Below are 19274 nucleotides of genomic sequence, written 5' to 3' on the forward strand. Positions count from 1 at the left end.
AACCTTCAATAGTTAAATGAGTGCGGGTAGTTAAAGGTAAACCGACAAGTAGTGATACAGTTCAAGGTATGCAACTACTTTGATGAGGTTCTGTGTGATGTTATTCCTATTCAAGTGTTCCCCCTATTGTTAGGAAGACCATGGCAATATGACAAAGGTACCCTGCATGATGGATAAGCCAATAGCTATACTTTGGAGCACTATGCCCGAAGGTATACACTCCACTCTCTCTCACCGATACAAGTGGCTGAAGTTAGTCAACAAGTTAGAGACTTGGAAGAAAAAAGGAAGAAGGAGAGAAAGAAAAGGACCGAGAGTGGGAGTGGAGGAGAAGAAGACAGAATCAAGGAGCAAAGATACAAGGGGTCCTCACTTTTGGGACTTACCCTCGGGAATCCTTTACTTCTCACTAACATCGGTACTTGCATTTTGCCTAGTACCATCTTTTCTTGTATGCAGGTATATGATTTTATGCTTCCTAGGGGAGATGCCAAGAAATTTTCTCACAAACATATTCTTGATGAACTCAAGGGGTCCTTGGCTAAGCCTCCAAGCTTCAGGACAGAAAACGAGGAGGTGATTCTATGGAGGAGCCGTAAGGTTGATGAAGTCGTGAGTTGAGGTCAAACTCTTTTCAAGTTGGAGAGGATGATACGAGTACGACCTCGTAGATGGACATATTTTGTGCATGTCAAAGACAACTGAGATAAGGCCCGAGCTTAAGTGTAAATGAAGTCCAAAACCACCCTATGTATGCACTCTTTAGGCGGCCCTTTGGAGAATTTTAATTAAAGGGGCACTTTTGTCATTTGTGTCTTATTTTGTGTTGTAATATAAATAGACCAACTTAGGGTTTTTGAGACTTAGTTGATCATATTTTGAGACTTGTAACATTTGCAACACTTTATCTATCTCTTAAGAGCTGCAACCGAAACTAGGCTAGACAAGTGAAGATTCACTTGTGTTTGTATTGTTGTCTTAATACGTTGGTTTTTAGAGGAGGTAACGTGTAATATCCTATAATTTTCCTAGCCTAAACTCGTCCCGAAAATGATAAGGAGTAGCTTCTAGAATGATTTATATTTATTTTGTGTGAAATTCTTTAGATTTGGACTTTCCATGGCGTAGAAAATTGAATTAGCTTTCCAATGATATAAGATTCGTCTAAATCCGATAACCGAACAAGAAGTTATGGCTATTTTAAGTTCCAGTCATAAAACATCATGAATTGGGTCCTTAGCGCGTCGCAGAGAAGCGTAAAATCATAATTTTCAATTTCCATTAAGACTCCGCAATTTTGGCGCATTGCGGAGAGGCCCAATTTCTATTTGGCAATTTCCAGTGTCACTCCGCGATACTGGCGTGTCTCGCCAATGGTCGAAATGGAAAACTTAGGGGCTCCGCAATGGTGGCACGTCGTGGAGGGAACCCAATTCCCACTCATCCTTTTTTCAGTGAGCCACCGCGATTGTGGTGCATCGCAGTGGCCACCCTGATCGGAAAAAATTACATCTTCCAGTTCTGTTTAAGAATTTAAAGGGGGTATTTTGGTAAATCCTCCAACTCACAATCCATCCAAAAACATAAGATTACTCAAATATCAAATCACTTTATGCGCTATTCATCATTCTCCTCAAAGCAAAACCCTAGTTCATCATACTTCCTCTCCAAGAAACTCAGAGTTTCTCCATTAATTCTCCAAGATAGTCCAAATTTAAGAATTCCCAATACAAGAACACTAAGAAGAAATCTCCAAAACATCAATAGGAATTTAAGATTTGAGTTTCTCATCAAAGATCATCAATTAAGGTATGTGGGGTTTGAACAAGGATGATTCTTTCATCCTTGTGCCCAAACTTTGTTTTAATTACAAACTTTCTGAATTATATATGATTTTCCATGAATTTCAAGTTAGGGTTTATACCCATTATCATTATTTGCAAGATTTTGAGATTTTCCATGATTTAGAAGTTGAATTACATGATTATGTTTATGTTTCCATGTATATTGCTGAAATTTCCAGATTTTAAGTTGATTTATCAATAATTATACTATCAAGCATGAACATTTTGATGATTTAACCTAAGATTGATGCATGGGTTATTTATCCCAAGATTGAATATGGTTACTTTAAGAAGGATGATGCTTTAAGCATCTTGTGAACATATTATTTTCAGATTTTCAGAAAAGCTTTGATCTTTGATCATCAGTTTAGCTATGAAATCCACTTTAAAGAATTTAGATCAGCTTTATTTATTGATTTAAAAATATAAATGCATATTTGGTTTTAGATAAACCCTTATGCTAGTTTTAAAAATGGATTTCTTTCACGACCCGAACTAGGGTCTGGCCGTGACGGACATCCCAAACCATGAAGGCCCGAACGTGCTACTCTATCTGGTAGTCATGCACAATATTCATATAATAAGAGAAGATGCGGAAATACAATCTGATACAGAAACATGGTCATTAACTCAGAGATTCATGACATAAGAATGAAAGCTGCAATATAAAACATCTGAATTAGATCTGACTCAATCTGCGAAATCTCTACTACATCTCAAAACTGTTCTGAAAACTGGGACAAGGCCCCCAAAAGACCAAAACAAAGGAATAACATAATTTGAAATGACAGGCCTTCTGGAACAAAGAAGGATCACCACTGCACGGATCATTTCTCCCTGGATACACTACTGATTAGCCAGACCCCTAGACTGAGCCTCCAAACCTAGGAGGTAGGGGCAAATACAATTGTACTGGTACGCTGAGCAAATCCAAAATAATAATTTATATTCAACATAGATGAGAGCAATTTAAAATAGTTCATAAACATATCATATTGTAAGAAATCTCATGGGCAATTTCAAAAGACTCTGTAAAATCATCTGAACTCTATGACACTCTTTGTTTTACTTCTGCGCTAGGTGGTATACCCTACAACTCTGAAATTTTATGGGCTATATGAAATCTGCCATTGACTTGGTGGGGAAGCTCCCAACCCAAGTGTACCTCAAGGGTTAGAGTCTCTGACTCTGCTACGCCACACGGTCGTCGCCAGTATAAAAATAATTTACCCAGATCGGCAAATCACGATTTTAGGCTAAGAGTTACTTGAACTCTAGCCCTCTTCAGGCAACCACCTAGCTCTCTTTATACCCCTATTTAACTCTTTAAGACATGCATTCTCTGAAAACATACTCTGTAAACTCTAACTCTGTTATGGCATACATTTATATGGTATCGTCATACCATTGACTTGTAAGCCACATCTCTGAGCCAATTTTAGCATATTCCCATCTCTGTTTTCAAAACATAAATTCGGGACCACCATATCAATAAATCATTTCAAAAAAATCTTTCTCTAAAACTCATGTAAACACATGTATGTGTGGTTTTGATTATTACAATCATTAGGGGTTAATTTTGAAATATAATTGGTTCTTAATCTTGTAATAATCTTGGGCTCACTATCTATCCTTTCATTATTTTGCAAATCCATGTGTTTTTGTATTTGTCATCTTGTATCCCTTTATGTTGCTTGTTCTTCTCACGTTTTATGGACTGCTTTTGCATCTTGGTGGACTGTTTTTGTATCATAGATAGAATGTCTTCTAGTGTAAGGGAGGCTCACTAAATTCTGAAAGTCTGGGAACAATCTACTACTGAGCTGGACCCCAGAATCGAGCCTCCGAACCTGTAGATAGGGGTCAAGACTCGAAAGTACTGGTATGTAGAACTAGCCAAAAATAACATATACTTCATATAACATGATTGAGAGCCTTTTTATAAACAATTTCGCATAATGCAAATATAAAAACACATAGGATAATTTAAGAAGCTTCAATTCATGCTTGTAAGATATTTCTTGCAAATCATGAACTCAATTTTTCTCTTTAGTTCGTTTGAGCTAGATGGTACACCCTACAAGTCTGTTATCCCCATGGGCTATATAGGATCCGCATTAACTCGCCGGCCAAGCCCCCTATTTGAGTTTGCCACAAGGATAGGAGTACGTGAAATGTTATACCCCTTATGTGAGTACACCGTAGGAATCCCAATTATCCTCCTATGTAGGATAACATATCATAAATCCTGCATCGGCAAAATATAATTTTAGGCAATGAGTTATCTGAACTCGTGCCTTCTTCAGGTAACCATCTACCTCTCTTAGAGCCCATTTTTAGCTTTTTAAAACATGCATCTTCTGAAATCATGATTTGAAATTCGGAAAGTCTGTAGTTTGTTCTGTTCTGAATCTGTCATGACATTTCTCTAATTCGGTATCTTCATACCAAGACTTGTAAGTCATTTCAGACATATCATATCATGTCTTAGTCCTTTCATTTGAAAATATGATATTGGACCACCAAAACATTCAATCAATAGAAGAGAATTCTTATGTCAAAACATGTAACACTCATGCAAAATACTCCTTTTTTCAGTACTTTAACATATGGTGGTCATCTCTTTCATCAAATACATGCAATTTCTCTATTAGGACACAAATGCATTTACAAATTAATAAAACACTCTCTCATTGGATTATAAAGCAATGCAAATCCATAATTGATAGTGAAATATTTAAACTCAAGCTTTTAACCATTCATACAAACAACCGGGACACACTAAGACAATGGATTTCATAAAAAGAGAGGGAATTCCATAAATCATGCTCTCATATAATTTCTCAAACTCATAACATCTATACATATGAACATAATTCAAGTTTAGGAAAACACCCCATAGCTTAAACAAGATTTTATCATAAAATAGGGTTCCTAATACATGCTCTTTAACAATTTTCAAAACTCATAATACGTACATACATATATACTCCAAGGCATGTAAAAATGTTAAATCTTATGCCCATAAAATTTAGGATAGTCCCACATACTTTTTGACAGATAAAAACTGAAGAGGACGTAGAGAGATTTGCCCTTGGAGATCAAAATCTTCAAACCCTAGGTGGTTTTTCCTCTCTTGTTGAAAGAAAGATAATTTGGGGATTTGAGAAGTGAAATAACGTGTTTAAAAATCTAAATTTCGTCCATATGTGATTATAAACGGTTATAGGATGGTAAAAGACCTAATTTCCCTTAAAATAACTCAAAACGAAGTACTTTTTGACGCTCGGGAAAGGTTTGGCACCTTATGGCCAAATCCAACCTCAAGGTAGGCGGTGCACAGCCAAAGCCAACCCATTCTAGTGGCATTTGATGATTCCCTCATGGCACGGGCCTAACGCGAATACTGGATAAGGTCTCATTCAAACACTCATAACTTTTGACTTCAAACTCAGATTGATGAACAATTGGTGGCATTTGAAAGAAGACTCAAAGATTTTTAATTTGACATATTATGGGACATATAACTCCTCATATTCTAGGAGTAATGGTCACTGGAAGTTGACCCAAGTAAATCCTTGATTAAAACTCAACCGGTAAGAAAGTGCTCAACTTAACTTTGAGCTAGGGGACTTTTGTGACCGTTAGAGTTTATGACCAAAATTTTGTTGATCCAGCCTTGAAAAATTCACGGTGCGATCCATGTTTGAGATTTTTTGGGGTGTTTGTGGTGGTAGCAGAGGGATGGACCTGTATGTTTTTGAGATTAGAATTTATTTGTATGCACGTATTATATAAGTGTGATTTAGTGGGTTGTTTTTGGAGGTTTTTAATATATTAAGACTTTCATCTCCTTGTTGTATTCCTCTCCATTATAATGAATGTCCTCCTCCTCTGCTCGTAGTTTTTACCGTCAAAGGTTTCCACGTAAAATCTGTGTATTTTTTTTATTTTTTTTTGTTTTGTGGTATTGCTTATTCCTGTCCGTTTCGATAACAATGATGTATACTCATCTTCAGAGATGTTCTCACACTAAAACATTGTCATTCACACTTATTTCCAACTAAAAATCATTGGATTTGGGTATATATACATCGGAAAGACGATTTCAACTTTAGCTCGAGAAAGCGGAGTGTTACACATAGTTTCACCGTGAAGGTGTAAGTCCTTGCGACCAACGCCCAAAATTTATGTTTGTTAGCATAGAGATGTCGTACATTAACTGCACTACTAGATAGTATCCTCAAAATGAGGATAGTCCTTAATATGAGCACATTCCTTAACATGAGGACAATATGTATAGTACCTCAGTCTATTATTAACTCTTGCCTAACCCTCAGTATGTGCGGCCAACATATACTGGGGTCCTATCGGTTGGAGAGTTTTGGACCCATATAGCCCCTGGGTAAAGAGATGACGGTGAAAGCTACATAGTTCAGGACTAAATTTTAAATGATCATGTAACATGTCCCTAGTCCCTATCCCGACATCCTATTATATTTGTGACTATTGAACATATGTTTCATGACTGACTTTGGTAAATTATGAATTTTATCCATTTTCCTGGGTTGCATTCCAGTACTCGTCGTACTGACAGTCTACGCACGCTACATTGTTTCATGATGCAGGTTCAGAGGTATTTTTTCCATTATTCTATGTAGTTTTAGGACACTCATATTCTCTCTTGGACAACTGGTGATAAGTGGTGAAACCTCCATCAATCATAAGGCAATTGTTCATTTTTCTTGTGTTTCCAGTCTATTATTTTTTAAATTTTTATGGCATGGTCAAAGTCATATCATGACTTAGGAGTTATTCTTAAAGTTAGAGACTTCGTAGACGGTGATGGGTTATTTTGTATTTTGTTCTTAAGATTTTGTATATTATTTTATTCAAACGTTGAACTTTGGATCTTATGGGCTCATTTCCGCAACTTTATTTATGACTATGCTCATGATATAATGCTAAGGGGCCATCTTAGGCCTTCTTTGGTTTGGGATGTCCGTCATGGCTAGGGCTCTGATTCGATTTGTGACAATATACCATCATGTAGAGACTTTAATCCTTGCGGCAAATTTGAATTGGGGGCTTGGCCGATGAGTTAATGGTGGGCCCATATAGCCCATGGGTATCATGTTTATTGGGGTCCCCCAACGGTCTGTTAAATGGGTTGGGTTGATTTGACGTCATTTTTCAAGTTAAACGGGCGGAACAGTAGGAATTGCTATTTTTTGCGACTTTCGGTGAGTGTTAGCCCATGGTTCGGGAGGTGGGCTCGAGCTACGAGAAAAATTTTGGGTAAAACTTCTCGAGTGGTGCTCCGATGGTTTATTAAATGGATCAAGTTGATTTAACGGGGTCGGGAGAGTCATTTTTAAGTCAAATGGGCGAAATGACAGGAATTGCAGTTTTTTTGCGACTTTCGGTGAGTGTTAGCCCACCGTTTAGGGGGAGGACTTGGGTTCTGGGAATAATTTTGGACGAAACTTCTCGTGCGATCTCCTTACGGCCTATTAAATGGATTGGGTTACTTTGGCAGGGCTAGGGGAGCCATTATCCAAATCAAACGGGCGAAACGATAGAAATTACGAGTTTTTTTTGGAACTTTCGGTGCCTATGGTTCAAGGGGTGGGCTCAGGCTCAGGGAAAAATTTTGAGCGAAACTTTTCGGGCAGTCCCCCGATGGCCTATTAAATGGGTCGGGTTGCTTTGCTTAGATTGGGGAAGCCATTTTCCAAGTCAAATGAGCAAAATGACAGAAATTGTGAATTTTTTTACAACTTTCAGTGAGTGTTAGCCCACAGTTCGGGGAGTGGGCTCGAGCTCCAAAAAATTGTGGATGAAACTTCTCAAACGATCCCCCAACAGTCTATTTAATTAATCGAGCTGCTTTGACGGGGTCGGGGAGCCATTTTCAAGTCAAATGAACAAAAGGACAGGAATTGCGGGTTTTTTGTGAATTTTGGTGGGTTTTAGGCCACGGTTCGGGAGGTGAACTCGGGCTCCGAAAAATTTTTTGGAGGAAACTTCTCTGGCAATTCCATGACGGCCTATCAAATGGATTGGATTGCTTTGGCGAGGCCTGGGGAGCCATTTTTCAAGTCAAACGGGCGAAATGACAGGACATGTAGATTACGATATTGTCTTCCTTGTTCAGCAGCCTTGATTCGATTCTATCCTCATGCATGAGCCTTTTCTTTTTGAGAGAGTGCTCGTCCATCTCCTTCCATATTTGACCTCCGAATTAATGGGAATTAGCTTTGTCATTATTGAAACCATCTATGGAATTAACAGATTGCAAGTACTTGATTATAATTGGCATCATTAATGCAGATACCGTGTAACGAATCAAAACGACGAAATATTTTTCTATCGATAAAATGGATCCGAATCTTCTCCACTTCTTACGCTTTTCATTTTCCCAAGTTTCTATTTAAATTGTAACATTTGTCCATCTAAGAATCAGAGTTCAAATTTATTTAATTAGAACAAGTGTCCTAACAAGATAAATATCATCTTGTATATATAATCAAATATTTACCTTCATTCACTATTGAAAATGTCCACTAAAATAGGGACCACCAATAAGCAAAATCTCATAAAATATGTAAACAATACATTGATTTCCTAGACCGGCATCCAATTGATCTATAATCTTTCAACTTTAAAAATACCAAAGCAATTTAATATGTGTACATATTTAATGATATTGTTTGAACAAAACTGAACTCGTATCTAAGCTTTTACCTTCGCCGCCCCTGATTACAAATCCTACATTTCAAGTATTTGTTACTTGTAAATATCCTTTCAGTGAATAGTGTAAAAAAAAAAAACCTTATACTGATAATGACGATGTATATAACTTAAACTCTATTTTAGTTCATCTTTTTTTAATTATTATTAGAGGTAACGTGTAATCTGATATTATCCCATCAATCAAGCTATTAGAATTGCAAACTAAAACAGGTTGACCAATCTATTAGAATATTGTTGTAGACCGGGTTGATTCACCTGTTTCATTTCACTGTATATTCATCTGCTGTTGCAGTACATAGCTTGAGCCGCATCAATATATTGATTTCGACCCAAATTTAAAAAATCATTATATATTATTTTATTCTTTTTGTACATCATATGTAGATCTTTAATACATAGGTAAATCTTTAGAATATGTTTCTAATATCTTGTACCTTATTTAGGATTGAATCCTACCTTATTTAGGAGTGTATCACTTTATTATTTTGTACATTATTTGGAGTTCTACCTTATTTAGATGATTAAATATTTGTATAAATAGGTCATTGTACCTCAATCTTATTTCAATTGAATACATTCAGTACAATCAATTCAAGTTAAATTACTCAAGAATTCGATTCAATTCAATCATTCATTTAAATTCAATTCATTCATTCAATTATTCCGCAATCTCCTTCAAACTTCAATTCAATTTTTAACATGGTATCAAAAACCAATTTGGGCCGAAATTGAATTGAAGTTTGTAAGAGATTGCGGAATAATTGAATGATAGTTTGAGTGAATGAATTGAATTTAAATGAATGATTGAATTGACAAAGAATGCGGAATAATTGAAAAAGAATTGAATGAATAATTGAATTTGAATGAACGACTGAATTGAATTGAATACTTGAATAATTGAACTTGAATTGATTGTATTGAATGTATTCAATTGAAATAAAATAGAGGTACAATACGCTATTTATACAAATAATTAATCATCTAAATACGGTAGCAATATTCCAATAGAAGAGTCAGAATTTTCATCCGTCTTCTTTTGTGGTTTTTGAACGTTTTAGACCATGATTTTAAGAATTCCTTTTGAATATGTCAAAAATCTTGTGAGAGAACATTACATCACGATTTAAATTTTTATAAGTTATTCAAATATTAGATAACCAAGGAATAAACCAATATGCTTACGTGAAACGTAACACAATGTTATAAAGATGGTATGATTGAAGAACCGAGTAATAATAACGAAATAACAAGGTAAATAAGTAAATAAAGTCTGATGTCGCTCGAAAATTTTAATAACAATCAAAATAAATATTATATTTTCTTAAAAAATGCAATAGATAACAACCTTCCAAACAACAAGTAAAGCAAAGTGCAGAAAATATAACATCTTAGTGTATTCACAACCAAGTACATGTACAAATTATATTTGGGAGTAGCAATAACAAATCACACTTGTTATACTAGTAAATATATCCATGCTTCGCGCGGGCATAAATATATATGCTTCTATATAACTATTTCAGTTTCTTTGTATTATATGTATCTCATTTTCTTTTCATTACATAATACAACAATTTTACTTATATATGTTGTTCGTCTCAATTTATTGATATTTTGTCTTCTCACGAAGTTGAAGAAAATAAAAAATATTTTTTAAATCATGAGGTCTTAAATTAACGATATATTAAATGTATCAAAATTTTCTTTGACCTTGCGATCTTAAGTATGACAATGCGAAAATTTGAGATCAAATTGTTACTACAAGAGGAAAGAGTCATTCTTTTTGAAATAAAAAAATGAGCTAAACAAATTAAAGTAAAGGAAGTAATATTTTCTTAATTCAAATAAAAGATGTGATGTTAAAACAGTTACAAGTTTTTCCTATTCAAGATAAACCATTACTTTCGTTCAATAATCTAATTTTTTGTTCTTTTTTTCTTCATCCTACTCTTTAAACCTTTTTTATTCTCACTTGAGCAAATGTATTTTTCTTTGCTTCATCAATTCTTTGATTTTCTTAAAAATAATTTTATTCGTTACTTATTTTTCTCCGCTAATTAAAAAGAGACATGTTTATTTTTGCCGTCAAGTTTAATGCTCTTCAAGGAGCAAACCAATTAAAGAGAGAAATTAAAATCATCAAAAGATTTATAGATGAGATGAAAGGGAAGAATAAATAAAAAGCTAAAAATATTTCATGCAATAAATTCTTTTGATCCGATCTCTTTATTGATTCCATGAGGCCTTTCGTACGCCGATCAAGTTATTTTTTATTTTTTAAAAATAAAATTATTGATGACACCATATTTTTTTGAATTTGTTTTCTAATTAATATGTAGCAAACTTAATTTGTTGATAATAAAAAGCATTGAATTCATTATGAAAGATATCGTAAGTTATAAAGAATTAAACTCTTAATTTTTTGAAATAAATAAGGTATTAAAACTCCTTAAAAAATAAAAAGATATGGACAAAAGGTACTTTTACTCTTCAATAAAAGTGTTTGGTGATCAAAAATATATAAATATATCAAATAATACTGTAATTGTAATAAATTGCATTTAAATTTATTGAGTGAAATATCTTTTACCATGATTTTTCAAACTCCTCCATAAATAAGTTAATTTGACAAAATAAAATACCAGTATGCAAGAGATATAAATTAATGGAAAGATAAGGAAATAAAAACTAATGAATAAGAGAAAAACTATTTCTCTCTTTCATTTTTTCCTCTAAGGTCTTTTTATAGTATTTTATGACTGACAATTCTTTTTTTCTCTTTCTCTGAAACAAAAAAGAAATTAAAAATGAAAGGACAAAAGTAGAAAAAAAATGAAATAAAAAAATTTAATAAAATACATATATACATACTTTGCATATATCCTTTCATGTTCCCTTTAATGAAAGGAACAAAGATTAAAAAAAAAAAATGAAATAAAAAAATTAATAAAATACATATATACATACTTGCATATATCCTTTCATGTTCCATTTTTTTCTCTCTAAAAACTTTAGTAAATGAAAGCTGGTCTATTTAATTTTTTTTTTTTTTCAATTATCTTCATTCTCACTCCAATTCTTCCACATTGCCATCATCCTTTACAAAATTAAATATAATATTTTTTCATCAAATTTATTTTATTACATTACATACACACGATAAACATCGTAAGAATAAATGCTAATTGAATTTAATCATTACAAAAAACAAAAAGAAATGAAAACAAATAAAACCAAAAAAAGATAATAACCTCAAGTATCCCTAGTCATGAATATTTATCATTTCTCGTGCAGAAAAATAAAGAAAAACAAACAAAGAAAATAATTCTTCTAAACATAAAATATTAAACAAAGAAGAAATTAAAAGAAGTACATATAAGATGCATCTTGAGCATGTGTATATATACATAGATAACTTTTACTTTGGTAAATTTCAGCAAGTTATGAATTTTATTTTATTGGATATAGCAGGATTGAGAAACAAAGCTAACAGAGCCTCCAAATAATCGCATACATTTATACCCCACAATCAGTAATCCTACATCACCAAAAAAATATTGTGCAAACTTTAGTAAGAAAGTGTCAAAATAATGTTAAGACAAAAAACTTGTATAGAATTATTAATTACATAGTTATATATATATATATATATATATATATATATATATATATATATATTTGCAATAACTATGTTTTTTGTTCAACTCACTTTTCATGTTATGTTATATTAGTATATTTTTTATAACAATAGTAAAAAATATCTTGACAAGTGATGACTGCTTTATTATATGCAAGATATTTAGTAAAATACATTTGTGCAATATCATAGTAACATATTCATAAGAATTACTAACAAAAAATTGAAAACATACATTACATAATTAGGATGAAGAGTATGACAAAGAAAAAGAAAACATATATAAAGCTTAACTATAGCTATTTGAATGATCTCAATTTATTAAACCTCTTCCATGAAGTAATCCTATTGCAAATTTTAATAAACCTCATTCTCACCTTATTTGCTTCTGCCTTCTTCCTCCACCAATGGTGTTGTTATTCTTTCTTGCGACTTCTTCTGATCCATTAAATCATTGAAAAAGCTCACCATTGAAGACCCTTTGAACTTGCCTCCGCATTTGAAGATAGATTATGACATAATGTTATCGTCTCATTTCTTAATCCAATAAATTATGGGAATCTCATGAGAATTCTATCAATCATATTGGTAATGTCTAGTTATATTCTAATGAAGAATAGAGAACGATTATAGAAGAGATGAAAAGTTACAATTATAATAATTAAGAGATGAAAAGTTACAATTAAGAGATGAAAGTTACAATTATAATAATTAAGAGGTGTAATTAATAGAACTAAGAGAGTAGTTTTTTTAAGAAAAAATGTACAAAAAATTAATTTTAACATGAGGAAAAACTCAAAAAATACACAAAAAAAGATAAATGACATTGGAGGCCTCTAAGGCATGCCACATAGAATAGGTTAAACTTCTCCTTTATATATATATATATATATATATATATATATATATATATATTGATTTATAGAAAGAAAACTAGGATCTAGAAATGTGAGCAATGAAAGAATCCATATCTCTCTTTGAATCTCCATCAACAGCAACTGATTGTCTAACTTTTTCACCCAATTCTACCATACTCTTCCTCACCTCATTTCCTTCGGGCGAATCCATCAGTTTTCTTAGTGCGGTTTCAATAGATGTGGAAGTAATTAACTCATCGCGTTGTTCCCAATCCTTAACTGCAATGCCAATTTTGAGCACCTTTGTGACGAGCACTGCAATCCTTGGTTGGTCAAAAACCATAGGCCATGTGGCTAATGGAACACCCATGGTGACGCTCTCCATAACAGAATTCCACCCGCAGTGACTCAGGAATCCTCCTGTTGATGAGTGCCCCAATATTTCTAATTGTGGTGCCCAATCCCTCACCACGAATCCTCTTCCTTCTACTCTCTCTTCATAACCTTTGGGAATTTGGACTTGTTCACCTTCTTGTAACAACGCGTCCCTCGCTATCCAAATGAACTTGTGTTGACTCTTTTCCAACCCTATAGCGAGCTCTTTGATCTGCTCTTTGGATAAAGAAGTTGTTGTTCCAAATGACACGAATATTACAGAGTTTGGTTCTTGTTTGTCTAGCCATTTTAAACACTCATGACGATTGATTATGTTGCTTGGATCATCATCCTTAATCATGGTCGCGATTGGATGTAATGGACCAATAGCCCATTGCTTGGAGCCTCTTCTTAGTAACTTATTGTACCTTGCAAGAGCATTGAGGTAAGGTCTGTCAATCGCCTTGCAAGTGGAGTAGAGGTTTCCAGAGCAAAAATTGTTATGCAAGTGTTGCTTTATCCCGAAGTCCATAAACTCCGATATGAAACTAGTTTGATAGGACGGAAGATTATTGGGAAATTCAACTCCACTAGGGAGTAGAAGTCTCGCAACAAATTTGCCAATAAGCGAGGGGAGGTGGAACTGTATGCCAATAGATGAGGGGAGGTATAGTCGTATTAGTTCCTCGTCCACATACATGGAACTTATCACAAAAGCAGACGAGGCGTTGAAACAATAGGCCTCCGCATTTGGTATAGAAACTACCGCGTCTTGAACAACACTAGCCATCTGAGAGTCATATATGACCACCACCCTGCGTGTTTTTGTGGAAACCTCTTGTAAGAATGCACCCACAGGGTCGCGCAACATTAGGGATTCTTCAAGGAGGGGTAGTATGAATCTTTGTGACTCCATTTCATTTGAAGAATAATAATACTGATCGCGAGATGGTGGAATAGGGAATTCGTGGAAATGGATGTTAGAAGTTGTTAGAGGGTCCCAACCATGAACGCGACGTTTAACCTGCTTAATTTTGTCACTATAGCAAAGATAATGGATAGGTAAATTGTAGGAAGAAACGAGTCGAGAGATATGAAGGAGTTGATTGAGATGTCCTTGTAATAGAAAAGGTACCATCACCACAATCACATCTTCTTTAATTCCACAATCAATAATTTGTGTATGGTTTAAAGAAGAAGAAGCCATTTCAAGAAAACTTTGGTATATAGAGGGCCAATATATTAATTCTTGATGTGGCTTTGTTCTTGAGGAAATATATGGAATCCAGCCCCTATAAATACAGGTACGATTTGATTAAGAAAGTTCAGGTAACAACTAAGTGAATATCTCTACAACAATTATAAATAGGGTCTGGAGAGGTTAGGATGTATGCACGGCATGCATACCTTATCTTTACCTTTGTGGAGTTTAGAGATTGTTTCCGATATACCTTTGGCTAGACAGAATGAGGTAAATATCTCTTGCCATAGAAAGGCCTTCTGGCAAATATTGAATCGAACCACAGTACTTCAAAAGTCTTGTAATAGCCATACAAATATTATGACATGTTTAGAGCCAAAATAAGTTTCGGATTGAAGCCTTCATTTATAAATTATAAGATAAACTACTTCAAAATGTTACATGTATTATATGACTCATTTTTGAGACTCTAATATTAAATCCAAGTTAAACCATTGCGTGTTGTAATGGGAATATATCAGAGTACACGTTAACAATTTTTGTGGGATTGGTGATTGGTCAACCTGTTTTAGTTTGCAATTCTAGTAACTTGAGTGATGGGATAATATCTGACTACACGTAACCTCTTATAAAAAAAAATGATAAACTAAAATAGAGTTTATGTTATAAATATATTATCGTGAATGTCTAATTTACCATACATAGTGAATGTCTACTTTATCATATATATATATATATATATATATATATATAGTGAATATCTATTTATGAAAAAGTTAGAAACCTCATGGTTAGTTTTCCCTATAAATAAAGGGGTTTTGTCCTTCATTGTAATTCAGCCCTCGATAATTCCTCATGAGAAATAAAGAAGTCTCCTCTCTTCTCCCTCAATTCTTCTTGTTCTTTATTTTATATTTCATAACACGTTATCAGTACGAGACTCTGCAAAACAAGGTGAGATTATAAATCTAAAGATAATGTCAAGGTTAATAATTCCTTAAGTTATTTGTCTTTTACTACTAATGATATAATTATTATTGAAATTGAGAAAAAATTATTGGTTTGGAACCACTTATGCTTTAAATTTGTTCATGAAGAACAATATTATTAAAAAATATGATGATGGATTTAAGTCTCGTCTCATTAAGAGTGTAAAGCATTGGGTTGCAAGTTCCAATGCACCATGATGATAACATGTTGTGTTCAAAGTCCATTTGAATTATAGCCTAAGACATCTTTATATGGATAAGATGTTAAGTTTGAATCTCAATACACCATATTAATGATATTATGATGGCTAAGACAAAAATTAATATGTATTTGATAAAAAGTCATGAAACTTGTCCATTGAATATTCTTCACTCCATGAATTGAATGTGGTAGTAATATATGATAAGTCTGAAAGATGACAATTTACTTCATTCTGGAAGTGAATGTGATAGCAATATATGATATACTTTGAAAGATATGTATTCCTCGATGTGCTCCCGAAGTATCAATATCATGAAATGAGTTATAAGCTATCGGAAATTGATAGGCATAAGGAACGACTATATTCCATTCCTAGGGAATGAGAAGCTTATTAATGTAAATGCGCACTTGATTGTGATGGTATCACAATTCTACTCTGAAGGAGGCTGAATAACTGAGAAGAGTTATTTTGAAATCTACTTCTAAAGTAGTAAATCTGAAATTTATTCATGTAATAGTAAATTTGAATTTACTAATGTAATGATAAACTTAGAATTTGCCAGAATAAAAGTTCATAAATTGACATGAACAATTACGATATCCCAAAGATGTGCATACTAAGTATTGAACAAATATTGAAGAATTAGAAAATTCTTCTTTAACTTTTAATGTTGCGTGTTCTCAGGATAAGTTGGTTCGACCAACTAATATTGGGATTTACTCCCTAAAAATCTGGAAAACATAAAAGGTACATATAGGCCTGTTCACCAGTCATGTGATCTATTAAGATGCATCGATATAAGATGATCACTTGTACGTTTATTGTCAACCTGCAGTTTGACATTTATAAAGTTGTTGCTCAGAAAAATTGAGTTAAGAGCATAATTTCGGATTGTGTAATCAAGACAATTCATCTTGATAAAGTCTACTTGGCATTGAATGCCTTCGATAAATAGCTGAATCATTGCTAATGAGAACAAACCTTCATGTGTTGGTTTGAAATGTGATATATTATATACAAAAGTGTCACGACCCGAACCGGGGCCCTGGCCGTGACGAGCATTCCGAACCGTGAAGGCCCAGACGCCCTTCTCTATCTAGTAGTCATGCACAATATTCATACAATAAAAGAAGATGCGGAAATATAACTTAATACGGAATCATGGTCATACTCTGAACTCATTTAACGATAAAGAATTTAAAATCCAACAACTCTAGACAATATCTAAACCAGTCTGCGAAATTTCTATTAAATGCTAAAATGACAATCGTCTGAATCTAGGACAAGGCCCCCAGTAGACCCAAAACAAAATAAATAACATAGTCTGGAATAAATAGGCCTTCTAAAATAAAGAAGGCTCACCACTGCACAGTTTTTTCTCTCTGAAATCTCTACTACTTAGCCGGACCTCTAGATTGAGCCTCAGACCCTGGAAGGTAGGGGGTCAATATAGTTGTACTGGTACGCAGAGCAAATCCAAAATAATAATTTTTTTATGCAACATATATGAGAGCAATTTAAAACAGTTCATAAATATATCATATGGTAAGAATCACATGGGCATAGTTAAAAGACTCTATAAAATCATCTGAACTCTGTGATACTCTTTATTTTACTTCTGCACTACGTGGTATACCCTACAACTTTGAAATTTCACACGCTATATGGAATCTTCCATTAAATCGGCAGCCAAGCCCCCAACCCAAGTTTTCCGCAAGGGGTGGAGTCTCTGTCTCTACTACACCACAGGGTTGTCACCAGCATACAATAATAATATACCCGTACCGGCAAAATACGGTTTTAGGCTAAGAGTTACTTGAACTCAAGCCTTCTTAGGGTAACCACCTAATCCTTTTTAAGCCCATTTTTTTAACTCTTTAAAATATTTCATTCTCTGAAATCAAACTTTGAAAAACTCTAGCTCTATTATGGCATACATTTATATGGTATCGTCATACCATTGACTTGCAAGTCACGTCTCTGAGCCATTAATAGCATATTATAATCTCTGTTTTCAAAACATAAGTTTTGGGACTACCATATCAATAAATCAATTCAAAGAACTCTTTCTTAAAACTCATGTAAACACATGGAAGAAACACTTTTTTTCAACATTTCAAATACACAAGGTGGTCATATCAAAGTTCTCAATCACATGCAATTCTTTCTCTTTAACACAAGAATGTAATTATATCTAGAAACTCCCTCTCATCATCTCTAACCCAAATACTATGATATTGAGAAAACTATTTTTAAATCATAAATAATGTATTTCAAACCATTCACAATAAGATCATAAACTTAAATTCATCACAAGAGAGGGATTTCATAATTTATGCTCTCAAACAACCTTCAAATCTAAATTTACATATATATACATATACGTATAAATCAACTATAAGGGGAAAAGACCTAAAGGCCAAAACAACAATGTCATTACAACATTCATGATGCATAATTTAAAAAATGGATTCCTAAACACCTTTGTAATTTCATTCTTGATGATCTTTAAATCATATTCAAGTATTTCCACAAGCCCATGCAGTTTTAGGATAAACCTCACGTACCTTAGGTTGTTTAGGAGGAAGAGTGGATTCCGAATTTCACCTTAGTTCTTGAAACTATTGACTTGCAAGGATGAGCTCTTGATCTTAAAAGAAGAGGCTAGGGTTTTCATTTAATGTTAAGTGAGTAATTTTTCATGAAAACCAATCTAAAGTGATGATAAGATGCTTTAATCTCGTGTTTTGGGCGTATTCGGATAAGGAAAAATGACTCAATTGCCCTTAAAAATGCAGATTTGAAAAAATGAAACAACTGGGCTTCGATGTGATAGGCGACGCGGTGCGTCGATACCATCGACGCGATACCTGACACGTCGCGCCCTAATCGCGCCAAGCCTCAGTACTTTTACCTGGCAGTTCCTGTACAAAATTGACCAACGCGATGGGTGATGCGACATACCAAGATCATGTTGATCCACTATTTTGGGACACCAAACAAGGTCTAAGCGCGACCCAAAAGATCTGAAACTTGTTTGAGATGTACTATCGACTTGCCCCATCATGAATCAACTCAAAAATTAACTATCGGAGGTCAGAAAGGTGGTAAAATAAATTCTCAAAGATTTGAAGCTCAAAATGAGGCTAAGTACTTTTGACACTTAGAAAAATTTTCAAGTTTTCAACTCTATAATCATGCTACTAGGAGATAATACTTGGAGGACTTTTGCGGGGTGTTACAAAAAGTACTTGTATACATCAAACCCATTAATTATGAATAATTTTCTCTCAAAGTTGGTTCTGGGTCAGGAACCACACATTGTTCATTTAGTTATTTTAATGTGTGGTATACGATTAATGAATATACCATGGTACAAAAAAATGGATACCTCAAAGAAGATGGAGGATGT

The 19274-nt window shown here is 33.8% G+C and overlaps 1 protein-coding gene across 1 annotated transcript; it reads right to left on the reverse strand.

Annotated features, from left to right (window-relative positions):
- Positions 1–13170: 13170 nt before the first annotated feature.
- Positions 13171–14676, reverse strand: LOC107846926 (zeatin O-xylosyltransferase). The gene has a single exon (XM_016691198.2). It carries the CDS (start codon positions 14674–14676, stop codon positions 13171–13173), a length of 1506 nt encoding a protein of 501 aa, XP_016546684.1.
- Between the last annotated feature and the right edge of the window lie 4598 nt (positions 14677–19274).

Source organism: Capsicum annuum, unplaced genomic scaffold (assembly GCF_002878395.1).
Source record: "Capsicum annuum cultivar UCD-10X-F1 unplaced genomic scaffold, UCD10Xv1.1 ctg3585, whole genome shotgun sequence".
Taxonomy (NCBI): Eukaryota; Viridiplantae; Streptophyta; class Magnoliopsida; order Solanales; family Solanaceae; genus Capsicum; species Capsicum annuum.

Excerpts from the sequence above, each read along its gene's own strand:
- LOC107846926 (XM_016691198.2), bottom strand. The coding sequence starts at position 14,676 with ATGGCTTCTTCTTCTTTAAACCATACACAAATTATTGATTGTGGAATT.